General features: G+C 57.8%; 1 protein-coding gene across 6 annotated transcripts in view; it reads right to left on the bottom strand.

The window, feature by feature from the left end:
• The window catches only part of HDAC5 (histone deacetylase 5), a 35,494-nt gene extending 8,641 nt beyond the window's left edge, over positions 1-26,853 (bottom strand). The window contains exons 1-11 of one of the 6 annotated variants that reach the window (XM_037067944.1): positions 26,707-26,853; positions 20,678-20,888; positions 13,778-13,852; positions 2,564-2,823; positions 2,322-2,463; positions 2,107-2,221; positions 1,700-1,830; positions 1,424-1,570; positions 1,223-1,335; positions 778-909; positions 333-555 (exon numbers count right to left, since the gene is read on the bottom strand). In XM_037067944.1, coding sequence (XP_036923839.1) covers positions 333-555; positions 778-909; positions 1,223-1,335; positions 1,424-1,570; positions 1,700-1,830; positions 2,107-2,221; positions 2,322-2,463; positions 2,564-2,823; positions 13,778-13,852; positions 20,678-20,699 — 1,360 coding nt within the window. In that variant the 5' untranslated portion in view covers positions 20,700-20,888; positions 26,707-26,853. Of the gene's footprint in view, positions 1-332; positions 556-777; positions 910-1,222; positions 1,336-1,423; positions 1,571-1,699; positions 1,831-2,106; positions 2,222-2,321; positions 2,464-2,563; positions 2,824-8,179; positions 8,275-13,777; positions 14,288-20,677; positions 20,889-26,706 lie in introns of those variants that run through there. The other 5 variants (XM_037067925.1, XM_037067909.1, XM_037067916.1 and 2 more) reach the window with 5 other exon arrangements.
• Positions 26,854-27,669: the final 816 nt, after the last annotated feature.

Raw genomic sequence — 27,669 nt, 5'->3', positions numbered from 1 at the left:
CAGGGCAGGAGTTAAGTATGTTATTAAATTTAATTTCACCCATTCCTTTTTACACATTTTAATGTGGCTACTAGAAAACTTTAAACTATATGGTGGCTTAGACAGCGCTGCTCTGGAACGTGAGCCCCGTCTTGGCAGCAGATGTGGAGAACAGTGCCTGGCATGCAGTAGGAACTCTCTAAATCTGTAGACTGCGGAAGCAATCAATGATGCCATTGACGGCAGCTATGACAAAGCTGGAAGTTATCCCTGGCTGCTTCTCCCTGATGGGCCTGCCTTGAGCCCCAGCAGGGGGCTCACCACCCTCCCTTGCTCAGCGCCTGCCCACTCACCAGCGATGAGAGTACTCTGCTGCCGGGCCTGCTCCAGCAGCAGCACGTGCTGCAGCAGAGAGGCATGACCATGGGGGCTCGTGTCGCCCTCCAGGGCCACGCCCAGCAAGCAGCCAGGAATAGAGGATGTGCTCATGAACTTGCCAGTCAGTGCGCCGCCCTGCCGCAGGGACTGGAGGGCCTGCCTCTCGGCCTCCTGCTGTGTCGACAACTTAGGGGAGGCCTGGCATAGAGAAGGGAGACAGGTGAGGGAGGTGCTTACATTGCCCCCAACCCTCCCAACCTTGGACCAGCATCCCTCAACTACCCTCTGGCCACCTCCCAGCTCTGGGGTGAGCCACCTGATCTCTCTCGGGGCCTCGGGAGGACCAAAGCTCCAGCTGGGGACATCCAGGACCAAAGGACCCAACACCAGAGGGAAGACAGGGTATGTGCCCATACTTACAGTGAGGTGCGAGTTGGTGACAGTGACCGTGGCCTGCAGCCCTAGGGAGATGTTGGGCAGAGAGGGAGACGTGTAGAGGCTGAACTGGTTGGGGGAGCTCTCCAGAGGGAGGGCCCGGTGCTGGGGGAGCATCTGGGGAGCAGTCAGGAGAGACAGGCATGAGCACAGGCAAAGGGGGGCCACCTGGGGCCGAGACCAAGGGCTCAGAAAGGTGCCCTGCTCCCCGAGCACCGAGCCCCACCTGGGGGAGATGGGCTACACGTCACAGCCCTTCAGGGGCCCTGTGGGACACATCCCACACCAGGGCAACAGGCCCCCAGGCTGCCTGTGTGGGAAGAGATAGCCCTACTGGGCACTCTCAGCAAGGCAGACAGGAAGGAGCCGCTGTCCTTCCAAGGGAAAAGGAACAGCCCCGGCCCTCCCCCTTGCCCTGGCAGCCCCGTACCTCGGTGGGGATGTTGGGGACTGAGCCGGTAAAGCCGTTCTCGGCAATAGTGCTGTGGGAGCTGTTGGGAGAGCTGGGACCAGAGCCGGGCGCGCTGTTGCACACTGACGACACTGTGGGAGAAGTGGCCGTCAGCCAGGCCTGCCTCGAGCAGCCTCTGCCCCCAGGCCCTCAGAACAGGGACAGCAGAGGAGTCCTTACCCCCAGGCCCAGCACCTGTGATCTCAACAGCTCTCTTTTTAAAGGTGCTGATGACAGTCCCATCCTTTCGGCGCAGGAGGGGACTGCTTCTCCGCTCAGCCACCTTCTGCTTTAGCCTCGAACGCACTTTCAAGTTGGGTTCAGAGGCTAGGGGGAAGGTAGCCAGAGCTCAGACATGTCCACACAAGTGGGCACACCACAGCCCGGCCCCTCCATACGCCCGCCTCTGCCTCCCAGGAGCTGTGTTCTGGGAGGCCAGGCAGGGCACGCACGCACCTGTTTTGCGGAGGGGAAAGTCATCACGGCTGTCATAGGGCCCAAGCAAAGGCAGTTTGTAGGAGGGAGGCGTCCCAGGGGGGCCACTCTGGGGAGGGGAACTCTGGTCCAAAGAAGCATGGTGGGCTCCCCTGGGGGGTTGGGGGTGGGGACAGAGGCAGGTCTAAGTTATCACACAGACAGCTAGACCTGCCACCCAGCAGTCTACATTTATGAAATATTCACTATACGGAGGGATAACAAAATGGATCTGGAGGAGAGAAGGGAGGCGAGAAACCAGGAGTAGAACTTCTTAGGAGACTGCAGGGCCCATATATGGTTTCAGGCCAGGAGCCCCTTTCCAACCTACAGGCAGGCAGCCCCTGAGCAGGGCGCCTCTGAGACCCACGTCCCCCAAGGGTCATTACCAGCATTTGGGATGCTGTGGGAGGGAATGGTTGAGGCCGCCTGGCGTGGGCTCCTTTGACTTCGACAGGAGGAACTCCTGGAGCCTCAGTTTCACCTCAGTGCTGGCGATGGCACCTGCAAAACAGGGCACAGTTGACCTGGGTGCTTGTGGCCACAGCCTGACCTGGGGGCTGGGGAGGAGTCCTGGCTGGCCCCAGGAGACCCCAGGCCTCACTCTCTTTGCTCTTCTCCTTGTTCCGCAGAATGAGCAGCTGCTGCTCTAGCCGCTGCTTCTCCAGCTCCTCCTGCCGCTGCTGCTCCCGCTGCCGCTGCTGCTCCAGCTCCTGCTGCCTTTTGGCTGCCAACATCTGCTGCTGCTGCAGAGGCAAGAGGGGGGGGGAAGGAGGGGGAGACAGAGTGAGCAGGTCCGGGCGGGGGTCAAAGGTCTGGGTGGCCCCCCACGCCCCCCTTGCTCACCTTGAGGTGCTTCTGCAGCTGGACCTCATGCTGCCGTGTCAGGTGGTCATGCTGTTTCTGGAACTCAGCGAATAGGAGCTGCTTCTGCAGCTGCTGCTGCTGCTTGAGTGCCAGGAGCTCCTGCTGCAGTTGCTGCTCCCGAAGCGCAGGGTCCACAGGACCTGCCAGCGCACCCCGCAGCTCCACGGGGCTGGGGCTGCCTCCACCCCCGCCCCCCATTGAGCTGGGCATGGTTCCTGGCAACACTGGCTTCACCTCCACTGTGGAGAGAAGAGACAGAAGTGGGTCAGGAGGCCCCGGCCAGCTAACTAGCTCAGTTGGTTAGGGCATCCTCCCGATACACCAAGGTTGTGGGCACAATCCCCGGTCAGGGCATATACAGGGAACAACCAATAAACGCATAAATAAGTGGAACAATAAAGTGGTTTCTCTCTCATTCACCCCTTTCCTCTCTCTCTCGTAAATCAATAAATAGTTTTTATGATTTTATTTATTTTTTAGAGAGAGGGGAAGGGAAGGAGAGGTAAAGAAACATCAATGTATGGTTGCCCCTCACATGCCCCCAACTGGGGACTTACCCAGGGATGTGCCCTGACAGGGAATCGAACCGGCAACCCTTTGATTTACATGCCCGTGCTCAATCCACTGAGTTACACCAGCCAGGTAATATATTTTTTAAATGTTTTTTTAAAGGAATCAGGAGGCCTGATCCCAGACTCCACTAGGCCTTGGCAGCCATGTGGCACTCAAAGAGCTACCAGGCAGAACTACCAGACCACAGGAGAGCAGAGAGAGGGGAAGCCAAATCCTTTGCTGTGGGTGTACAGCCCTCTGCCTTAATTAAATGGGGTCAAAACCATGAACTTCAATAGGAAAAGATGCATAAGTGTGAAGCACAGTACCTGAAAGATTGTGAGCGCTCAATACATGCTATTGTCACTGATAGTTAACGCTGCTGGGCATTTTATATGGATTACTTTACTGATGGGGGAAACTGAGGTTTCAACAGATTGAAGTAACATGACCAGAAGACGAACAGGGAGTGACTGATGAACCAGGATGCGCATCCCAATCCTATGCTTTCAACCACTGTCCCTGCTGTGCACCCCCCCCCCACCTCTCACCACCACACACTCCTTGCCAAGAAGCCTGCACTAGAGAAAATGAGGCACAGAGGTTGATTCTAGAACTGATGGGGCTGACAGTCATGGCCCTCAGTAAATCCCAGAGAGGCCTTTGGGGACCCTCTAGACATCCCTACCCCCTCGCATTTTCTCTTCTCCACGTCCAACAAGGGCAGAGCCAAATAGAGAGGCTATGGAAATGGGGGGTGGGGTGCGAGCAGGAGGCCTCAGGGAAAGAGGGTGCAGGGCTGCACCAAACCAGGGACAGGAGCGGGCTGGGAGTCAGACTCGCTTCCTTTGCTGGATTATCTCCTTTCAACAGTTTTATTGTAATTACCCTGCAAACGCCGCTATATATAGAGTGAGCCAAACAGCAGCTGTGCCTAAGGGGAGGAGGGAAGGAGAGAATGGGAGAATAGGAGGGCACGCACAGAGAGGAGGTGGGAGGAGGAGACAGGAAAGGAAAGGGAATCAGACAGGAAGAAGGGTAGCAGCAAGGGGGGGGGGCGGCTGGAGCTAAGGCTGGAGCTAAGGCTGATCGTTCAGAACTCCAGTCCCAGGGACAACCCACTGGGAAGGGGAAAGGAGTCAAGGGGCCTCCTGGGTCCCAAGACCTTAGGTCCAGGCCCCCATGTGGACAATGGGCTGACAGGCCACGCCAGGCCCCAGTGAGTGGCAAAAGGTTCCAATGGGAAGGATAGGTCTCAACCTCCTGATCCCTATACTCTGTCCTATGGTCACTGAACATCATTTCCCATCACGGCTCTGTGGCTGCCAGGGCAAACACCACACCAGCAAGGAGCCCCAAACCCAGCCCACACCACACAAAGCCTCCTGACGCCAGCAGGAAGGGAAAGGCACGCTACCCACTGCCTGGGAAGGAGGAAGTGAGAGATGCAAGGCTAGCCCGTTCTGCTTCTTTTCCATTTCTTTTTCCAAAGACAGCCCTCACTCTCCTCAGGCCAGCCCAGGAGGCCACAGGGAGCTAGGGACACTCCTGCGGCAAGGCCCACTCTGGCCTAGGCCTAGAGAAGAAAGGGTCCCAACACCCTGAGGGTCTCCTGCCCTAGTGAGCAGGCCTCAGCCTGGGCCCCCTACCCCCCATCAGGAGTCCACAGAGAGCAGGGTAGGGGCAAAGGGCTGAGCTAAGAGAACCTCCCACACACACCCTGTGCAATCTATGGGCCTAGATCTCTCCAGGGAGCCTGCACTGAAAAAGCGTCACCCAGGCAGGGATTAGGTATGCTGAAGGCCAAGGCCGAGTTACCCTGCTGCCTGAATATGGCCTCTAGGACCCACTGGGAGTGGGGTGGTGAAGACTGAGCAGAATGTCTCTCAGTCTCCACCAGGCCCCTCTCCCCGCAGCACTGCCAGGCACATTCCTCTGTGGTTTGCCGGCCAGCCACACTGACGACTCTGCGGCCAGGAGGCCAGAGCCACATCTGCAGGAGTGGCCAGATGTGGCCAAGAGGGTGGAGCCACACACACACACTCTCTCCCCCACCCTCCCCTTGACTTCCCCTTAGGTCCCCTTAGGACGTCACTCTTTCTCTCTCATCCACTTTTGCTCCTAACTCATGTTCTATCCCAGCCCCAGGAAACTGCAGAGGACTTCTGGAGGTAGTCAGCACCATCCAGGTGCAAAGCAGGGTGGCAGCAAAGCACCAGCAGCCAGTCTTGGGTCTCCCCAGCCCTGGAAACACTCATCAAGGCCCCAAGCTGGCTGGACAGTTATCTGTTCCTAGGAAAGCCCAGCTTGGCCCAAGGCACTGCCATCACTCAGCCAAGAGGTGGATAGGCTTCAGCCTGCTGCTCCCAGCAACGCCAGGCCTATGGGAGCCAGTGCCAGCCAGCCTGCCCACCCACCCAGGGAAGGGCCTCAAAACAGTCCTGGCTCCCAGCAGGAAATCCTGCTCAGGATGGAGCTGCCACCAGCAGAACTGGCTTCCCACGTAGGAGCCCCACAGAGAGGGCATGGGTTCAGGAAAGGGGAATCCCCCAACCAGGGATCCATCCCCCACAGCTGCCACCACCACCAAGACGCTATGCTCTGCACAGCAGTGAGGACTGCAGCCCGAAGGGGTGCAGGTGGTGGGGCGGCCAGTGGGCTCCACCAAACAGTGTTGTTCCCGCACAAGCATGAAGCTCAGGCGGCTTAAGAATATTAATCTACAGGCCCTGTGGGGCCTAGAAAGGATGCAGCCAGGGGTCTCCCAGGTAGTAAGTAACCTGGCTCCATCTAAGACCGAAGGGGCTGCAGCTGAGCAGCTGGAGTCAGAGAAAAGATGGGGGGAAAGCACCAAGCCCCTGAATGTAGGCTGCTGGGCACAAAACCTAGAGCCTGGCTGGCCTTGCACCCCACCCCCACCAAGGATCTGCACCTTCTGCCAGCTTGGCATGAGCAGAGTGAGTAGCAGTGGCTGCCATCAGAACCAACACCTGGAAGGGGAAAAGGGTGTGTCATGAAAGAAGGTCCTTGATCTATCACCTCCTGGCAAACCAAGAAAGGTGGGAGAACCTCTGGAAAGGGAAGAGAGTGGGCAGAAGGACACTGTTCCTAAAGAGGGCAGGCTGGGAATTTGCTAGCAAGGAGACCACTGAAAGGCCGGGGGAGGGGTCACGGGGAAGGGCAAGGCCCTGGGTCCTCCCTTTACCCCCATACCTTCCACTGTCGGAGAGTTGTAGGGAATAGAAAGTACACCGGCCAGCCGACACAGCAATTTCCTACAGGGGAAGATGGAAGCATCGCCTACCCCGCTTCAGACTCTGCTCCTTCCTGGGGACTCTGACCCTTCCTCCTGGGAGTGGTGGCCTTAAGGACAAGCAACAACACTATCTTGTCCTCTAGCCTTCTGCAGGTGTGACCAATACCACCCCCACAGAGAAGCCCAGCTCATGTGGCTGGATGGGCAGAGCTGAGTACTTCTAGTCATCAGTGACCACACACACACCAGGCTCTGCCTCAGAAGGAGCCTCCCCGTCCAGCTTACAGGCACAACTGGGCAGTGACGATACCTTTCTTCCCATCCAGCGGGGCCTCCTACCTCTGCACAAGCCCCCTTAGTCAGTGGGGGCTCCCATAGCAGGTTCTTCGGGTACCACAACCAGGGATGGCCCAGGTCCTTGGGGGAGCGGGAGGGTGATAACACAGATGCTTACGGGGCGGCGATCATTGAGACGACTGCCACAGAGCCCTAGACTACAGTGTCCAGGCACAGGGACACGATCTCCCAAGCACACAAGTGGCTCTAGGACATGAGAAACAGGTTTTAGCAGCACCTTTTTGGGAATAACGGTTCAGGGCCAAGATTTCCTCCTGCTCTGAACACATCACAAGCCGAGTTCCGACTCCAAGCCCTCTCCTGGAGAAGTCACCATCTGCAGGGTCCCTGTGACCCAAACACTGGCAGCAGGGAAACCGCACCTTCAGTCCCCCCTAAAGAAGCCCTGGCAAGAACAGGCAGCACAGCGTGTGGGCCCGCCCAGCAGACCTCAACAGCTTAACAGGCAGCTCTAAAAGGCCCTGCTCCGGGAGCCACGAGCCACGGGAGCCCAGGGAGAAGGGGAACCGAAGGCACGCAGATGTGAGGGAGACGCACATCGGCCGTCTGAAAGGTCCAAGAAGGGCAGAACAAGGCCTTTGTTGATAGGCCCCAGATCTGAGGAGCCACCCTAACAAAACTAGGGAGAGGTTTGTAAAAGGAGCTTTTGAGACAGCCTGTTTCAACCCCCTCGTTGCACAGACAAGGAAACGAAGCCTCTCAGGCTCCTGTGCAGAAGATCCCCCCTAGCTAAGTAGCAGGGACTCGAACCCAGGCGTCCTGGCTCCCAGCTAGGGAGGCTGCCTGTAAACACTAGCCTGTGTGGCGTGGCTCCAGCATGGGCGCCCCAAGCACTGGGCACACACCAGGCTCAGGGAACTGGCCCCTTGGGAGAGCAACAGGCGGGCAGCCCACCATGGCACGCAGCCCACCATGGCGCACAGCCTCTTCTCCCAGCACCAGTACCCTCAGGAGCAGGCTGGGGAGTCAGCAGCTTCCTTAAATGTCTAATGACCTCATTCTGTCCCTCTGGAGAATGGGAAAGGGCTCTTGTCCCTTTCCCAGTCTTAAGGGATTTTGGAAGGAGGCAGGGAACAGCAGTTCACCCTCCTCCCCATGACGCCGATCACCCCTCCCCTCTAAGGACGGGTTCCCAGGGTCTATTTCTGTGCTGCCACACGAAGAGTGAGGCCAGCTCAGGCTCAACAGGTGCCACCTCAACTCAGGCAGCGTTTCCACATTTGCGAGCCAGGGATGGCTCTCACCTAGCAATGTTCACGCCATCTCGTGTGTAACACATATCATATCACATAATGGACGAGAGCGAGTGCTCTGGAGTATGAGAAAACCAGGGTTCGAGCCAGGCTCTGCCACTGCCTAGGACAAGGGACAGAGCACCTCCCTGTGCTCCGCGCAGGCATCTGTGAAATGGGAGTAAGAATCACACCTACCTCCCAGAGCTGACCAGCTCAGGAGAAAGAACACACGCGGAGCAGCTTGGCACAGGGCCTGGGAAAATCTCAAGAGGTGCTAGTCAGGGCCATTATTAATGGTTTCTTTTTTTTTTTTTAATATTTATTTATTTATCGTTAGAGGGGAAGGGAAGGAGAGAGGAAGAGAAATATCAATGTATGGTTGCTTCTCGTGCATCTCCTGCTGGGAACTGGCCTGCAACCCAGGTATGTGCCCTGACTGGGAATCGAACCGCGATCGTCTGGTTCGCAGGCCCGTGCTCAATCCACTGAGCTACACCAGCCAGGGCTATTAATGGTTTCTGACATTTCCTGGACCCCTTTGGCAGTCCAGTGAGGCCTGTGGACCACTTCTCAGAATGTTTCTAAAGTGAATGAAATAAACACTTAGAATCACATGGGGCCAAGTTCACAGACCATCTGAATTCTAAGGAAGTCAGGCTCAGACCTCTGCCAGAGTGAGGCCGTAGCTCTCTGATTTTAGACTGTCCTAAGGTCACTCTATGGTCCCGTCCCCATCGAAACCGTTCCTGTGGGCCCCACACGGCAGCAGCTGGAGCGGCCAGCAGTAGGAGCCCAGTGCTGCAGAAGGAACCTCTGGGAGCAGACTCCTCCCTCAGATGGTTCTTCCAGGCTTTCTCTCCTGCCTCACTACCTCCAAGAAAGGCCACTCTGTACTCCGCGCTCGGCCCACAGGGGTGGAATCCCTCCTAGCCCCCAAAGGCATCATTTAGCACAGAGGAGCACGAGCGCTGAGCCCTGGTCTCAGGGCCCCAGTTCCAAGCAATCGAAGTGTCCCCTGATATCTAGCCTTCCTGTGCCCACTGCAGGCCACACCTCCCTCCCCAGTTCTACTCCACATCTTTCTGGGCCCCTCTCCTTGCAAGGCAGAAGCAACGTGCAACTGACTTCAGAAACTCCTAGGATGTTAGTGCAGGAAGGGCCTGCAAATCAGCAACGTAACTTCCCCAGTTGACAGAGGAGGACTGTAAGGCCAGAGATAGAAACGATGTGTCCAAAGTCACCCGGAAAGAAGGCGCAGGAGCCAGCCAAGGCTTAACACCAGCTCTCTGGCGTGCTCTCTCTCTCCCTGCCACTACCAAACAAGAGAAGCCTTGTGGGCCACTCCTGAATTTAAAGAGAGATGGAGCAAGGAGCTGAACTCAGTATTAAAGATCCAGGGATCTCAGGGGCCCCAAAACACCACAGCCATGTGGTGTTTCTGTGCCCAGGAGCACAGGGGAGAAGGGAGCCATGTGGGCAGACTCCCAGAAGCTGTGAGGCAGGTTGTGCCTCTGCAGGACCTTAAGTCTCAGGGGTACAGAGCCCAAGTGGAAGGCACAGAGTCCCTCACTGGTAAGGACAGAGTTCATCAGTGATCCTGGCTGCTAGGTGGAGGAGAAACAGACGCCCAGCCATTTCCAGGAAACACTTGGGCACCATGCTCAAGGCAATTAAAAGGCACACTAGCCATTCAAAGTCTGCAGCTGTTGCTGGGACTGTTCCTCCACACCTGGGGTGGACAGCAGGGGCCTCAGGGCATAACCCAGCCGTGAACGTCCAGCAGGGCAGCCTGCCCACCTGCCCACCTGGCCGCTTGCCACAATCCCCCAAGCTGGCAGGGGTTTAGCCACCTGCTCCCCGGCGTCTCAGAACATCCTTCCCCTCCAGACTGCCAGGCTAGAAGCTGCATTTGACTCTGCCTGGGGCAACAACCTCCCTTCTGTTCCACCAGGCCCTTCTCCCAAGACTCCTAAGGCCCACCGAGGCCTCCCAGGGATGCTGGTGACATCCACTGGCAGGGTGGTAGGCCCCATGACCACTGTCCACGTGGCCACTGTCCACACAGCCCTTGCTCAAGCATGGTCTGAGCCTACTGCCATCAGAATAACCTGAGATGGGCCACAACGCTGGTTTCTGGGCTGCCCAAATGTACCCGAACCTCGAGGTGGGGGGCAAGGCTTGGGAACCTGCATGTTACTATGTTGCTTTGGTAATTCGGATGCAACTGAAGTTTGAGAACTACTTTCTCACAGAGTCCCGGGGCTGGCTACAATCACTTTGGCTGCCAACCCGACAGCCGTTACAGCTGTGTGGCCACGGCTAATCTGATTTCCTGTCTGGCAGCTGTGCAGCAGGGAAGGGACAGCTGAGGGTCTCAAAAACACGAAGAAGGGGATGAGGTAGGAGGGGAGGGGGCAGGGGAGGCTCTCTGAACAGGACAGGGCGTGCAACTCCATTCCTGAGCCCCCTTCTCCCGTTGGCTAAAATCCCTGCAGGAAGGACAACAGCTGACCAAGTGGTCCCCAGTATTTACAGAAAAGTCTCCTCTCAGAAACCTCAGGAGCCTCACCAAGGCCAGATCGGTCTCTGTTCTCTAGGAGCACGAACTTTGGCAGTGCAAAGACAGGCCTACCACATCAAGTTGTGCGGATGTGTACCGCGCAAGGCCACCTGACTGCAAGGGCAGACTTGGGACTGAAATCCAGCCGATGACCCAGTGGCTAAGCCATGCACTCTGGCGTGAGAAGGGATCTACCTGAAAGAAGGGCCATGTTTTAAAATTCGCACAAAGGAGCTCTCAAGTGTGTCAGCAGTGGCCCTACACACAGACCTGAGTCCGAATCCCAGCTGTCACTTACTCTGTGACCGAGGACAAGTTTGTTAACCTCTCTGATCCCTCTCAATTATAAAACACAGCTGTTCATATCTTCCTCGAAGAGATAAGGAAAGCACCCGACACCCTGTCACTTAACACACCGTAGTATTAGTTCCCTTCCCACCAGTCTCATCCTGGCTGCCCACCCCACACCCTACACCTACACACCCACACACTCAGCCAAGCCTGAAATGGTCTGAAGAACGTGAACAAGGATAACCAGGGGAAACCCCAACACCAAACCCACGCCCCGTGGCACTTCTGGAAGTCCCAGTGCCCACAGGACCCTTTCCTGGCACCAGCGGGTGCACCCCGGCCCTCGCTGCAGAAGGCGAATTCTCGTCGTGCCTGCTCACGCATCCTGCACATCGCCCAAGGATCGTGCAACGTGGCTCTGCTCTGGCTCTGCTGCATCCAGGCCAGAAGGGACTCCAGGGCCCACAGAAGGTTGGTGGGGGATCTCCCAGCACTGTGTCCTGGGGAATTTCACCCCAGAGTTCAAGTTCCCAGGCTCCCCAAGCTGGGACCAGGCCTAGATGAGGGGGTGCCCCCTTGTACTAGGCTGTTGCAGAGGAGCCCTTAAGGAAGACCTAGGAACCTAAGCTGTGATCTGTCCCCTCCTCAAGTAGGAACAGCAGAAAGTAGCCTGCATCCCTCAGGGACTCCGCCGGCCAAGGCTCTGGCTCACCGGCTACAACAACTCACGGATTTGCCTGTTCTCCCAGAGGCCCAGCCCCAGGGTAGGGCCGAGGAACCCTGCCATCAGCCCTGGGCCCCAGCCTCTCAGCATCATTCACTCATCCCTGTGCCAGGCACTGTGCTAATGCAGGGAAATGGCCAAGCCCAGATAGCCCAGAGCGCAAAGGACTCCCCTCAAATGGGATTCCACATTTGTTGCTGGAGAAGGCAGAGTCCAGCCTAGAAAGCCGTGGTTCCCAACCTCTCGTGCTGCAGAAAACTGGGACACACGCTTGGGACACACACTGCCCAAAAAGCGTCCCTGGACACCTGCTTTTTTAGCCACAGGCTCTTGCATCCTGTCTGGAAACTGATCAAGAGATTGGGGGGGGGGGGGACCAAGCTGCCAGGGCCCTCATGGCCATGTTTATCCGGGGTGGATTTTTTTTTAACCCAAAGGTTAAAGTGTTTCTATTTGAAACATCTATTTACATTCCAGAGTCAAAAAAAAAAACCAAGGCAGCCCAGCTCCCGGCCTATATCTGTCCCCAGCCGCGTCACAGACACAGCATCAGAGCTGTGCAGGGGGGACATTCTTAGCCCTCTCCCCGAGCCACTGAGGTGACTCATTTCTCTGTCCTGCCAGCATGGACCACGCCGCTCAGAAGGCTGGGCCGTGTGCGTGCTGGGCACGAGTGGGGAGACAGGGATCTGCAGAGAGAGACTGGCTGGGGGGCTCTATGCAGGCACAGGTAGCCTTAGGGAGATGGGGATGGTGGGGTTCCCTCCTGTAAGGATTCTGGGGCTTAACTTGAAAGAAGGTGTGAGAACATGCTGAGGAGGCCTGGGACAGCAGGAACAGGACAGGATGGGTGAACCAATGTGGCATCTGCCAAACGGGGCAGAGCTGCCCCCAAACAGATGTCCCTCAGACTCAGTCCTTTGTTTCTTCCCAAGAGACCACCTCGACTCCTAGAGGCTTGCAGGTAAGGGTCAGTGGACAGGGTCTCTGGCTAGAGATCTGCAGACTCCACTAGACCAGGGCTGGACCGACCCCCAATGTTTACACTCCCTCCCAGGGGATGTGGAGGGCTTTGCAGGGCTGACCCTCAGGGCTATGCCCCTACCCTCGAAGACTACACGGGCATCCCTGCCCAGGCAGATAGCAGGCCTTGTTCCAAGGGTTTTCCAAATCTACCCAAAACATTTATTTACCCTCTGACACATCCCGGTTCAGCCGCAACCTTACCCCTGGATGGTTTAAAGCCAAAACACAGCTCCCACCTTCCAATTCAAAGCTTGGGACCCACACCCACATACCCAGAGGCAAAGGCTCCCCATACACACACACTCTGACACCCACACCCAAGTGCCAAGCCACTGCCAGGAGGGGCCAAGCAGGCATGGATCCAGCAGGCCCCTCCCTTGAGGAAGCATCTTGTGGTGCCGGCCTGGTGGGAAAGCTGTGCCAGAAAGGCCTGATGCTGCCAACAGGTTCCTGGGAGGGAGGGAGGGCGTGGTCCAGCTCTGGGGGACCCCACCTCCAGGCAAGAGCCAAAAAAGTCCCTGCTTAGAAGGTGGCAGGGCTAGGGGGGCCTCCAACCTGTAGTAAGACCCCTCTTCGCCCTCTTGAGATGGGAACAAACCAAGGCCTAGGGGAAGGAGAGGCATGGGGGAGCAAAGACCTAAAGCAGCAAAGGCCCCCCACATCCCAGCTGCCCATATTCCTCTGCCTAACTCTGCCACAGATGCACAGGCCCCTCCCCAGGTGTCTTATTCCCAGGGGACTCCTGACTGGGATTCCACAGCACTGGACCCTCTGCTCCGCATAACCCAGCCCGAGGAGCTAATGCAGCTTTTATTTGCATGAACACTCAGCTACGGCTTCTTCCCCTGCCCAGACCTGGGGGGAAGGCAGCTTGGAGGCAGGCCCTCGACCCACTTCCCCCTCTCCGTCCACAGTGCCAACTGGGCCAGGATCTTCTAGCAATCCCCAGCTCCCAGAAGCCAATGCCAACCCTGCCAGAGGGGCTTGAAGGGATGCAGCACAGTGCAGCTGAGGGGAGGGCAGGAAAACCCCCCTCAGTGAGTGTGGCTCCCTGACTACCCATATTCTCAACACAAAGCCCCCCGAGAGATCTAAGCAAGACCCCACCTGGGCAAGTCTCAGAGCCAGATGCTCAGCCCCTGGGAAACGAGGCCCAACGGCAGAGGGCAGGTGGGGACATGGAAGCACTTACCTGCCACAGGGATGCCGTGTAGAGTGGTCCGAGGCAGGATTTCCAAGGGTGGTTCCCGGCCTGACATCCCATCTGCTGAGAAACAGGATTCCGTCTCATAGATGGTCTGCAGCATCTCCACAAGCCCCTGAGCCTTGGGCACCAGCAGCATGCCAGGGAGGGGGCCGCCGGAGGCGGGAGTCAGCCAAAGGGAAGATGGTCGGGCTGGCCCTTACTGCTCAGGAACTCCTGCAGGTCGCTGCTGCCAGGACCCACACTTGGGGAGGTGCCTCATCAGGCCTGGGCACTCCTGGCAGCAGGAAGAGCCAGGAGGCCCTGGAGCTACGGGCCCAGCTCAGCCCTACAGGGGCATTGGACAAGCGGCCTGTCCCCAGCTCTCAGGAGCTGGAGTATGGCTGAGCACTCAGGGGACAGGAAGGGAAGCTCAGCAGGCAGGCGGGCTCTCTGTGTTCCCTCCCAGCCCTGGGTGACAGCTATGGAACCGGCTCCCTGCTCCTCCTTCCCGAATGAGCCGCCGGCAGCTGGCAGGAGACTGAAATAGCAGTTGGGGGAGGGCCCTGTCTATAAATAGGTGGAGCATGCTCAGGGAGCCGCCGGCTGGCTGCCAGGAGCCCAGGCCTGGCGGAGGCCCCATGGGGGGAGGCGCGTTCCACCCCAGGAGGAAGCACCAGGCAGGGGGATGGGAACAGGGGAGGGCTTGCACTCAAGGCCAAGGCCACAGAGCCCGGTGGCCAGAGGCTGGGCTGGGGAAGGGTACCACCGGAGCATCCGCGAGTTTGAGAGCAGCTCTGGCCCTGCTCTTGGCAGGTGACGGACTATAGGCCAAAAAGCAACTCCACCCTCTACCTTCCCTTTCCCATCCAGAGCAGGTACAGAACAGGAAGAGCCTTCTAAGAGGATGGCAGACAGGGTCTCCTGACCTAACCCTACATCTCCCTTGGAGTCCTTCTAAGGGCCTGAAGGAAGTTTATTGAACTTGTGCTCTCCCTCAGAGCTGCGAGGTGCCTCTTCGCCACCTCAACCAGCAGAGACAGCTGGGCAGCAGCTAAACGGCAACCTGCTGGGATATCACCTCCAGAGGCTGCTCAGCTTCCTTCCAGGGGACGGGGGACCCTCCTGGACGGGACTCAGCCTGGCCCAGGGAAGGGGACCTGGCAGCACCTGCCCACTCTCAGAGCGCAGGTAGTTCTTCCCTAGCGGAGTGCCAGGTGTAACGCTAACGGCAGCACACGCAGCAACTTATTTATTCTGCACAATGACCTCAGAAGATAGATGCGGGGTCGGGGGGGGACTGAGAAATGAAGCCACTCACCCTTGGTCACAGAACTGCTTACATGATAGGGCTGAAATGTCTCGGCTCTAACTACCACAGACCACTGCCTCCCGAACAGGGGAGTGTAGGAAGCTGCTCCGGGGTTCCCAGGAACAGGTACGATGACCCCTGGCACCCGCACAGGAGTGGACTTGAGGTTGGAGGCCCTCTAAGAAGAATCGAGAGGCTGCCAGCATCCTATTCTTCCCCACCAGCCCCAGACCCGAGAGGACAGTTCCTGTTCTGGGGGGCTCCGGGGACCCAGGGCTGGTGCCCCACAAGAACTGGTAACACCCACCTACCCTGCCCACCGCAGACCCATCCCTTTCCTCGGGCTGTGCCTCCCACTGGTACCGAGATCCCACTTGGCCCCCTGACCTTACTGGAGCCTTTTAATAGCTTGGTTATTCCTGGGTCTGTGCCCCCCTCCCCCTTCCTGATGTCACAGTTGCTATTTTGGAGCCCCCTCCTGGCCCCTTCTTGCCCCCAACTCCAGGCATGGAGCCAGGGACACCTGTCCTCTCCCTGGACTGGATGACCTCACCCTCTTGTCAGGAGTCGCAGGAGCTGGCCAACCAAGGACACAGCCGCTACGGCTCCTGAAGCCCATCTTCCTGGTCAGCGTCTGCCAGCCCAGGACTGCAGAGGTGCCTCCCGCCCTCAGGTGGAGCAGCACGGGGACAGGGGAGGTGGCAGAGATGGGCATTCCCAGGCCACAGACTGGCTGGCAAGATGTCCATTGGGGGCAAGGGGTGAACAGGACCTAAACAAGTATCTGGGGTCTCAGCTTCTTAGCCAAGGCTGACTCTAGAAAAATTATGATGGGGCAGGGCCCTCCCAGGGCTCTGAAGTTGGTGGGCACCTCAGGGTGGATCTGGGGATCTCTTTCACCACCCCTAACCCCTACCTCATTCTGGCCAAGCAGGTTCTCTCCAAAGGAGGGGAAGTGAAGCGCAAGGTCCCCTCAGTGGGGTGATGGGCAACAGACTCAAGGGAGCCCAGAAAGCCAGGGGTAGCAGCCCCTCCCAGCCCAAGACTCCACCCACCCACGCTGGGAGCAACAGGAAGGGCTGGCTGGCCCTGTCCGGGCTCTCTCTGCCTGCCCCAGGCACAGGAGAGTGCAGCAGAGAGCCCTGCTCGGGAAGAGAGGAAGTCACCAGTTACAATGACTCAAAGCAGGGCCCCCAGAACCTTGAGTGCCCAGAAACCTAAGCAAAGAGCTCTCTGCTCAGGGAAGATAAAAGCAACCAAGAGACTGGGCACCCAGAATCGGCCAGAGCCCAGGGCATGGGGCAATTCTCAGCACTGTTATGATTTCTAGTAATAGCAAGAAGTGGGAAACAAAGCATCAGACACAGCAAGACAATCCTCAGTGCAGTTCCTGAAATCCTCTGGGGCAGTAAAAGAGGCGGTCTGGGAGGGGACAAGAGTTTTTTTTTTTTTTACTTCTGAGATTCGACTGATGCAACAAGATCTTCCTAAAGCCTCACCTCATCCTCCCTGCTCTGTAGCTCCATCCTCATGGCTCCTGTCTCCTCTGAATCCCCACCCGTCCCGCAGCCCCACGTGCTGCCCTACAGACCTCACAGAGCACCCACCAAACACGGAGTGCACGAGCCTTATTCGGAGCCAGGACCATCCCCTCAGAACCACAATGACCTTGTTCTGTCCCTTGGAGGCTGGGGTCAGGCCTCCTGACCCCTTCCACCTGGAGGAGGGAAACCCAAACCTGGCTCCTTTGGGCTCCTCCAGGCTCCCCTTTCCTGAGCCACAATGGCTGGGGCAGGGCTAACCAAAGGAAAGGGAGCAATGTTTGCTTTGTGCACAGTATGAAAGCCAAGGGCTGGCCCAGGAGCACCCCCGATGGAGTGTGGGGTGCCAGCTTCCCTGGGATCCTGGAGACATCAGGCCTGCCCGCCCTCCATCAGTTCTCTCCTGCCCTTTGACCCAATCGCACTGGAGCCCGCTGGCATTGCCTTGGTGCTGCCGTATGTATGCCTGGCCCCATGCTAGGTGCTGGCTGAACCCTCTCATTTGGAACCAAGTCCAGCAAAAACATGAACACCTACTTTGGCATCTTCCACATCCCCTCAGGGTTAACCTTGCCTCCTCCTGCCATCCCATTCTAAGCCTTCAGTCCCCTGGGAATGATGTAGCATGGAAGAGGGAGTGGAGTAGGCCCTAATGCATGGTGGGCACAGAGGTGTGCCAGAGGCACCTACAGGGAGATGGGATACTAGGAGTCCCCTTCCTGAAGCCCCCACCCCACACTGGCACTGACCCACTTTCTCCTCCTCAGGGCTGGCTGCCCGCCTTCCCCAGGGGCTCAGAGGCAGAGCCTGAGCTGGAGACTGGGAGGCAGGACGCCGAGGTTCCTGGCCCCACCCCACGCCCATGCCCCAGTTTCTCTGGTCACCCAGAAAGGAGGGGGCAGCTGCCCTCCTTCCCTCCCTCCTGGGAAAGGGAAGGAGAGAAAGTGTGGAGTGTACTGGGAGGTGCTGGGCAGGCAGGTGTTGTCATGAAGCTTGTCTCCCTCCCACGCTGGGAACAAGGAAGCTGGCCGCCTTCTCCTGGAGCCCCGTCGCCATCCAGACTGGCTTGCACAGAGGGCCTTACTCCTGCCCTCTCCTCTGGGCAGCGGCACAGAGGACAGGGCAGTGACCAGAGCCAGCCGAGGTCCCAGGGCTCAGGGCAGCTCCTCTGATCTAGTCGGACCAAACCCAGGCAAGGGACAGATGCTGCCAGCCCTTCGACACCACAGGGGGAAGCAGAAGTGATCAGTCCCAGAAAAATAAAGGAAGCCTAGCTTCTCAAGCCTCCTCTTGCCTGAAGAGAAGCCAGACACCAGGCAGTGGCCCCTCAGGGAGGCAGGCAGCCCCTTCAATGGGCTCTGCCTGTACCCAGGACTAGAAAAGAGGCAAATCAGGTCAAACGCTGGCATTGGACTCAACCTGGTGGTAAGTCAATCAGCTCCCACACCCCAAGGAGGGGTCAACCCCAGAAGTAAATCACCCCGAGGCCCTGCCTGCTGCCCCTCACCCAGAACTCTCTCTTACTAACTTGTCTGCTCTGAGGGCGGGGATGAACCACCTTCTACTTTTCTTCACAGGCCAAGCTCCTGGCCTGAGAGAAATTTAGGGAAACCCAAGAGCAGTGCTAGCCTGTATGTCTGAAGGAAAGAGGAACGCATCTTTGGGGATTCGGGAGAGGGCGGGAGCACTTGGGGCCAGGCCACTAGAGCTGGGCAGACTAACCGTGCTCCTCGTGCCTACCTCTCTCCCCGGCCTTGTGGTCCCTGGCTCTCCCTGGGCCTCTCTGCAGGGTGTCCACAGGGGAAGTAGACACCCACGTGCTTTAGCTACAATGCGTGGTTTCGTTTTACTTCCGTGGAGTCCAAAGGCTCATGGTATCCAAGTTTCTGCCTGGTGCAGGACACCCACAGCCCCAGCCCCAAAGCCGCCTTGGGGCCTGGGAATAGCAGGTGCTGGGGCCATTGACAAGGATGAGCCCCGTGGAGATGGCCGTCCCCAAAGCAGCTCTCACTCCACAGGTGGGACAACCAGTCCCAAAGCCCCAGGAGAACTTGGCGGAAAGGGCCTCAGCAGAGCGCCCTCAAGCAATGATCCCAGCTGAGGCCTCCCACAGTCCTAAAATGAGGTCCTGGGTCTCTGGCCCCCTCCTCTCCCTCCTTCCCAAACAGCAGAGGACAGCATCTCCCCCTACTGGGGGGAGTGGGAAAGCCGGCCAGCAGGCGCAGCCCCGTCTATAGACCTCACTCAGGAGGCCCCTCCAGGCAAGGCTCAGCAGCGCTCCCAGGCCGCCCGCCTCCTGTGCTGGTGGGCACCTTCAGCAACGGCCACCCTCCTGCTAACTCCCTTGCAGACATAACTGCACAGGGGATGGGGACCACCAGCATCTGGAAAGGTGACCCGGTGACCTCATCAATCGGAGGTTGATTATTTTAGCCTTTTTTTTTAAGGGAATAAAATCCCAAAACTTGGAAATGTCCTTCCAAAGCCACCCACAAATGCCTGTGGGCAGCTTCTGCCCCTTTGGCCCTGGCTCAGACCCCAGCCCTGGTGTGACTGGAGGTGGCTCTGGGACAGGTCAGCACAGTGGCTCAGAGGAAAGATGCAGCTGACACCATTGCGGGGAGACAGACCCTGCTAGGGGGCAGCACCGTGCTGAGATGGGCAAGGAAGTGATGAGAACCCCCCAGGGCCTCTCCTCTCAGAGGAGGAACAAAGAAGTCAGAGCTCCACAGCCCACCTTCCAGAACTCCCCATGGCTGACACCTGGCACAGCCCCCACAGGTTGAATGAAGGCAAGGGCAGAGGTGGGGGGATCCGAGAGCAACCCCTGCAGAAGGGGGCTCATTGGGCAGAGCAGACTCAGTGGGTCTCAAGAGCCCAGCCTTCTCCCGCCGGCCCGCCGGCGAGTGACACTGGAAGGGAACGGGGAGGTGGTGCAGCCTTGACCAACGCCGATGGCACAAAGCCAAACAATCCCACCAGCTTCCAGCTCCCCTGAGTCCTCTGGACCTCCAGGACCCTGGTGAGGGCCTCTCTCACATGTCACCAGCACAAGGTCCAGCAAACTGACAAAGGGAAAGGAAGTGAGAGGGGCCAGGGCTGCTCCCTGATGCCAGCTCTGTCTCTCCTGCAAATAGGTTTTCCTATCCAGGCCCCAGTTTCCCTAACTCGACAAGAAGGAAAAATACCCTCCATCCCTACAGAGAAAGATGTGGGAGATCACACAGGCTGTTGAGCAAGAAGGACTCTGACCCTTTAAGGCTGCACAGAAAGGCAAAGCCAAGGCAGTTATTACTATGACCACAGTGACCCATGACCCTTCTGTGAAACTCCTGAGGGTCCAGCTCAGGCCACTTGGACACATCCTCATGGGCATACACCCAGACCCACCCACACACAGAGCAGCCTGGAGTCCCACCCAGAGGCTATTTCTGGCAGCCTAAGGCAGCCTCCGAAGAGCAGAGAAGGACAGGAAATCTCAGAGTCAAAGACCCCAAATCAGGAATCTACCATGTGCAGGACCCAGCAAGAGAAGAGGTAGTAGACCTGACTCAAAGAAGAAATCCAAGACCCCTCCACCTACACGTCACTGCCCCCCTACCCCAATAGCACATGCCCTAACACAGACCAAGGCCAAAGACCCTGCAAACCTCTTCGGGGAAAAAAAGGTATGGGGCACAGAGTAACACACCATCAGGAAGAGAGCCAGCACCACAAAAAGGAAGCTTGTGGCACTCAGCTGTTGTCAAGGACTTCTTCCAGTATCACCCCTTGGACCACCCAGAGACTCAGGGACCCACACCCCCTCTCAGGGCAGGCAGGGGACAAAGTTGGACCCACGCCCCCAAGGGCCAGTCCAGACTGTTGACCCATCAGTTCTCGGGTGCACCCTGTGATCAGTAACTCCAGGTTCACTTCTGTCCTCTCGAGATGCTTCTCCACCCCTGACCCCTTGTTCCCTCACAGCTCAGACCGGCCGGGCTCTCAGCCTGAATGCACAGGCCACTGCAGCCAAAGCCACCCCAGGGTGCCCTTCTCCAGCCTCCTGGCTCTTACCCGACTCGGTGGGAGAGTTCATGCCGGCTCTGGGCCTGCAGGAAGCTGGCGTTGGGGGCTGGGACAGGAGGGGATGAAGCTGCGATGATGTCAAGAGAGACAGACGATAACAGACAGACGGACGGGACAGGAGCCCGGGGCCGCCGTGCCTCTAATGCCCATCCGAGGCCATCCTTCCGGGCGAGGCAGTCAGGCACTCAAAACGGCATCCCTGGGGAGAGATGGAGCAGGGTTAGAGGCCCCCAACTCAGGAATCTGGGAGCTGAAGGAGTTTACACCTGATGAAGAGAAGGAGGGACGACCGCCTAGGGGCACAGCGGGAATCCAGAAGGGACAGAACCCTGGCTTCTTCTCTTTCGAACTGGTAAGGCTGACAGCCCTCAAGGGAAGGGAAATAGCTACAGCAGTCGCACCCCCCCAAACTCCTTTCCAGGTGACAGTGCCCACTGCCAGATGGAGAGACCTTACAGACTCCCGGGGGGGCCCCTGTGGGACTGAATGTATACAAAGTAGGGAGTTCAGAGAGGCTTCTGAACTCTGTCCATGGTGGTGGGGAGACGCAGGGCCGACCTGGGGTCCCTGGCCAAAGCTGAGGGAGAAACTGGTACCCCAGCCCCAGCAGCCTGAGTTGGGACTCCCAGGTGAGTGAGTGGCACCTCCCTACTCTTTGATCCTTGTGCCACCCAACTCTTGAAATGTGACATCTTCTTTCTTGGTCTCCCCTTTTCATAGTCGGCCAGGGAAAGAGGGCAACCCTCTCCTACCCATGGCTCATGCTGCTTCCAGGAATTTCAAAAGGCAGAGACAATCACCCCACATCCAGCACCCCGAGACTTGGGTCCAGGGCCCAAGCCCAGGGCTTTGTGGATGTTGTAATGGTTCTGCCCTATATAAGGTCTGAAATCTAGCCAGTGCTCTGCCTGCCAGATTATGGGTCCAACCAGAACAAGGCACCCAAAGGCCCGGAAGTAGGCCTGCCAAGGCCAATGTAGTAACAGAGAATGTCTCAGTATTAAAAGACCATGAGACCCTATCAGGGTGGCTCAACTGATTGGAGCACTGTTCCGTACACCAAAAGGTTGTGGGTTCTATTCCCCGTCAGGGCACACACCTAGGTTGCAGGTTTGATCCCCAGTTGCAGGGCTGGGGGCACGTACCAGGAACAACCTGCTGATGTTTCTCTCTCTCTCCCCTTTCTCCCTCTTTCTTTCTCCACACCCCCCACCCCTGCCCACCTTTCTCTAAAATCAATGTACATATCCTTGGGTGAGGATTAAAAACAATAGACCATGAGTTTGCCAACCTATCCCCACTCCTCCCAGAGCTGGTCCTCAAGCTTCAGATACTACGCATGCACCCACCTGGGCCCATCCCTAAACAGCCCACGAGCCACCCCAGACATGATCTCATTCATTTTCTTGCAAATGAAAGTAAGCCCAATAACTCAGTGAAAGTGAGGCAGCAGAAAGCCATCAGATGAGGCTGAGAGACACTGGATGTTTAAGCCCTAACAGTGTTCCCCCAGCGAGGAGCAGGCAACAAGCTCTGTCCCTGGACAGCCCCACCTCCTGGCAAGATGAGTTCTCAGTAAGCCTTGAATTCTCATCACGGATTCCCAGGGGTGAGGTCCACATGGAGCAGAGTAGCCTGGGAGTCAGCCATGGCAGAGACACAAGAACACATGCANAAAGTAAGCCCAATAACTCAGTGAAAGTGAGGCAGCAGAAAGCAATCAGATGAGGCTGAGAGACACTGGATGTTTAAGCCCTAACAGTGCTCCCCCAGCGAGGAGCAGGCAACAAGCTCTGTCCCTGGACAGCCCCACCTCCTGGCAAGATGAGTTCTCAGTAAGCCTTGAATTCTCATCACGGATTCCCAGGGGTGAGGTCCACATGGAGCAGAGTAGCCTGGGAGTCAGCCATGGCAGAGACACAAGAACACATGCACGTACACACACTAAGGAAACCTCAAGTCTTCAAAGGCCTACTTTGCTCCTTGCCCTTGCCCACGGGGTTTGGACTCTATAGCTGGAGAAAGGTGTGCTCAGACTGGGGAGGTAGGAGGGAGCAGAGCGAAGGGGCTGAATGACTCCGACAGACACAGGTGTGGGGCAAGGACAAAAGAGGCTGTGCAGGGCTGGGGCCAAGCTCAGGAATGCAGCAGGTGGGGCTGCTGGTGCCCTGACAGGGCCAGCGTGGGCAGGCAGCTCAGCCCGTGCCCACCTGGGGCTGGCACCCAGTCCCGCTCACACCCTTTCCCGTGGGCTGGGGAACACAGCTTCAGAAATTCCCACGATTCCCAGCAGCCCAAGTGGCCCAACCCATCTGCCTCGTAAAAGACACCTCCACAGCACGATGCTCAGAAGGGGCAGAGCCTCAGAGGTATGAACACTGTGTGAACATCAAGTCCTGAGCCCCCATGGTCCTCACCCCTGGGAAGAAGAGGAAAGGAAGGGTTTCCAGCCCAAGAGCTCAGGACTTTTCCCCACCCTGAAGGACGCAGCAGATCCCTGCACCCTGTCCACCTGCGGACTGTCTGCCAATACCCACACCGAGCCTCCCTGGCGAACAGGGGCCTCCACGGGGAACAAAGCAGCATTCACTGCCTGATCACGACAAGCACAGATTCTTGTCTGGGGTGGAGTATGAAGAAGAGATGGGGCAAGGTGATGGTCCCTCCTCCACTAGAGAAAAATCACTGCTGGCCACTGTTACATGAGGGTCTCATCAGGCAGTTTGGGGACCAAGAGCTGTGTGGCTCCTGGATCACAAATTAGTGAGCAGCCCAGCTTCCTTGACATCATAGGCAGCTGCCATGGCCCTGTCCCCACCCTGTCAACTCTCTCAGTCAGACCCCTGTCCCACCCCAGAATCCAAACCCATCTACAACCTCCAGCCAGGACGGCAGGGCAAGGCATGAGGGAAGCATCTGCCCCTACAAGCTCATGGCTAAGCCAGGGGAGTTAGGGCAAAAACCCTAAGGGGGACCCCTTCCCACCCCATTCATGAGCAATGAAGACTCTCGCAGAGGGTGGGAGAAGGGTGGGCAAGTGAGGGAAACGTGGAGCAGTGATATGGCCCAGAGACCACAAGTTTATAGTGCTGCCCTGCAGGGATCTTGTCCCTCCAAGAGCCCCCTCGGAATTCCTGGGGAGTCAGGTGTCCCTCTGAGGGCTTCTCTGGTCCCTGGACTCCAGCATCACCTGCCAGCCTTTTCCTAACACACCAACTCTGGCCCTGCTAGAGGCAGGCCTGAGTTCTGAGCACTGTGGCCAGGGTCCCCTCCCTGGGTCACAGGCGGCCAGGTGAACTGTCTGCACCAAATCCTGTGAACCTGAGATTCTCCCCAATCTGAGATCGGCACCCAAAGATTGCATCAGAAAACTACAAGCCCAGACACCCCATCCCAAAGCACAAAGGACCTCTCCTCTTGACTCCTCCTGACTGCAGCCATGGGAGACCATCTTCCCGAGCCTCTAAGAGCTTCCGTCGCCTTGGACCTCTCCCAAGCTGGGCCACCAGGAGCCTGGGATTACCAGAGCCACGAGGGGTAGCTGACTTGGATGTCCAGGCCCCAAACTAAGAGAAGGGGGAGGGCAACAGAGAAGGAAAAAAGGCACCAGGCTAACAAATTCATTTTTGCAATCGGCCCATTTCTGTTTGTCTGCTCAGACGCAGCTCTAGGCATCTGCACAAACCAGATGGAGGAGGCTGCTATTTCTAGAAAAAAAAAGGGGGGGGGGAGTAGGGAGGAGGCAGAGGCAGAGGGCAGAAGACCCGGTCTGTTTGCCCTAAAACCTCAGGCAGAATGATACCCCCTCCCCAGCACTACCAGACAGGGTCCCCATTCAAGAGATGGCTGAGGCCAGGACTGGGGTGAGGTGGGGTGGGGAAGAAGAAAGGCAGAGAAAGTTTAATTAGCCAAAGTCAGCTACAGGCTACAATAGGCCCCCTCACAGGCTGCATCAGGTTTTCATTCATGAGCAAGCGACAGTGCTCCAAAAATGCCAAGAACCGCCCCCCCTGCAGTCTCTCCCCAACCCCCCCACCAACAGGAGTGCGTCCTCTAGCAGGCTGACTGAGCCTGATGCCGTGTTCCAGACATCCCTCCTCAAAGGGATGTGAGTAGGAAGAATTAATTATTAAAGAGCAGCTGGTACTTCGGCACCGACTGTACTCCCCCCAGCTCCTATAGCTGGTCCCCCGCCCCCCCTTATGCAGAAACACAAACTACCCCCTCCCATCCCCAGGCCCCATTTCTAAACACACAGCAAGATGCCACCCCTAGAGAAAGGAAAGCAAACCTTTGTTTCTGCAGCCACTTGGAGGGGGTGGGGCGTGTGATACTGCTGCACCCCTCCAACTCCCTCCAAATTATGAGATCCAGCCACAGAGGAGGAAATGTTGAAGGGGAAGGGAAAACCGGCACAGAACTAACATGTCCTCCATCCTTGCCCCCAAGTAACTTGCATCTGGTGTCTATCTCTCTGGTCCCTGGCAAGCATACATTTCCAGGATGGAGTGGAGACACTGGGGGCCCCCCTCTAAGCCACAGACACCCCTGCCTGGCTTGTCAAGACACAGCACAAATCCAAGTCCAAGGGGGACAGAGCAAAGAGAGAATCCAAGAGAAGGAGCTGGAGAAAACCACGATCTCCCCAAGGGAGAGGGAGGAGGGAAGACTGGAGAAGCAGGAAGCCCCCAACAGGGCTCACCCACCATCCCCAGCCCAGCATCTCAACAGCTAACACAGGCTGGGGGGGGGGGGGGCCCTGGTGCCTGGAACACAGACTGAGGATCCTGCCTGCCTATCTCCTGTGAACCTGAAGAGGCCCAGGGCAAGACCCAGCCCCTAGCTCAAGTCCTGCAAGGCAGTCTGGTCAGGAGTCCCTCTGGCCAAGACTCTTGGATCTCCCATCCACTGCCTCCTTTTGTTCCTACGACCTGGCTCCATCCTCCCCTCCCAGTTGGACCTTCAACCCAAGCACCACCATCACCAACCCCAACTGCCAAACCTAAGGCCAAGCCCTAGAAGAAGAGTGGGCACTGTCAGTCTCTTGAGCATCGCCACCCAAAAGCAACTGCAACTGCTACCCATCACATCATCTCCGAAGGCCAACAGTGGGGGTAGATGGCCACCTCCTTCCCGAAATGGGGCACCTCCACCTTCCCTTCTTCTCTCTCCCCCACCAACCAGACTCCCAGATTAATTACTTATCATCTGGCCAGTTCTCATTTCTCCAGGGCCCCAGAGAAGGGTGGGGTAGGGAAGCAGCCTACCCCCAGTTAAAAGACTCAGGCAGTTTACCGCCTCCATGAGATGCAGACCCAGGATGAAAAATGGGGGGCATCTACCCGAGACAAGAAGCGGGGAGCTCGCATCTCCTAGCTCGCTTGCTTTCTCTTTCTCTCTCTTTCTGGCTCCAGGGTGTCAGACGGGAGAAGAGGGTGGGAACAAACGCAATAACGCCTCACGGGGGAGGTAACGAGAATAATGGGAGAAGTAAGGTGAGCCCGCAGGTCCCCTCCTCATGTACGAAACTCTTAGGACACAAAATGAAAAATGCGTCCTTAGCTATGGGTAGAAGCGCTGTGGAGTGGGCAGCGCCCCTCATCTCAGAGTACCAAGAAAGGGCTGTCCTGAGGAGTCTGCATAGAATCCGGGTGCAGGGTTCAAATCGCTCTGCAACGCAACATGCGCCACTCGGGAGGGGAAGATCCGACAGCCCCAGCTATGTCCCAGACATTTGGGAGTGCGGGTCCCGGGAAAGCGGGCCCCTCCCTTACCTGCAGGAAGGCGCCCCTGCAAGTGAGGAGAGGGGAGGGGCGCGCGCAGTAACCCCGAGGCCTGTCTACCGGGCTGGCGATGCTCCCGCGGGGCGCCGGCCGGCACCGGGAGCCTGAAGGAAGGGGGGCGCGGGGCACAGAGCGCGCCCTGGGCGCCCGCAACCAGCCGCGGCAGGAGGGTGCGCCGCCTCGCGTCCCAGGGGCCCGAGGGAGGTGGGATACGGGGTGGTGGGGTGCGCTCACCCCCTGCGGCTCGAGTTCCGGCTTCGCGGGGGGCGGCGGCAGCAGCGGCGGCGGCAGCAGCGGCAGCGCCTCCCCGACGGCTCCTCCATCTTTGCGGCGGCTCCTCCGGCTCCGCTCGCCGCCGCCACCAACAACAACATTCGGAGACGTCACTCCCGTCACGTGACCCGACCCGGAGCTAAAAATAGACTCAGAGCCCCAGCCCCCCCCCCCACCTCCGACTCAGCCACCACCAACCCCTCCTCTCCCTCGAGGCCCTCCCTGCGGGGCGGGGCCAGCAGCGCCACCCTGACAGCTTCTTAAAGGGCTGATACCCAGCAAAGGGCTGGACTGGGGAGGGGGTGGAAGGCAAGGTAAACGAGGCCAGAGAATAGTGCTGGAAGGAGAGCTGTAGGCAGTTTGGTCTGGCTGCCGGGGCTCAGCCTTCAGGACGCTCGATTTTCCTCCCCGCGCTTCCTCGACTTCCTTGTCAAACCGTAGTGGTGCAATCCTCGCCTGCTTGAGCGTCTTCCTAACACGCCCTGCCGCGGTGGGGGAGGGGAACAGGAGGACGGATTCCTAAGGGCTGGGGGGCTGTACAGGCCCAAGCCTAGATGCCAGGCTGGGGGTGGGTAGCTGGGACAGGTCTTGAGCTCGGACCGCACATACCACCTCCGTGCCAGGGAATGAAAAGTTTGGGAAAAGCCAGGGTATGGTTGTAACAATCCAAGGCCTTCAAAAGGAGGACTTCCGGTATTCGACTTTGGTGTCCTCTTCCTCTGCAACTCCCCTTAGGAGGCAGTGTATGTGTGATTACACCTAGACAATTTGTCAATGACCCAGTAATCCCACTAACAAGAATTTATTCTAAGGAAATAAACATTTATGTATTCAAAAATGAGTATTGGCCCTGGCTGGTGTTGCTCAGTGGATTGAGCACCAGCCTGCGAACCAAAGGATTGCAGGTTCAATTCCCAGTCAGGC

Source organism: Sturnira hondurensis, unplaced genomic scaffold, assembly GCF_014824575.4.
Source record: "Sturnira hondurensis isolate 20B ecotype Veracruz unplaced genomic scaffold, ASM1482457v3 Scaffold0001221, whole genome shotgun sequence".
NCBI classification, from domain to species: Eukaryota; Metazoa; Chordata; class Mammalia; order Chiroptera; family Phyllostomidae; genus Sturnira; species Sturnira hondurensis.
Note: the sequence above shows the minus strand (reverse complement) of the source record. Positions and strands in the feature narration are given on the sequence as shown.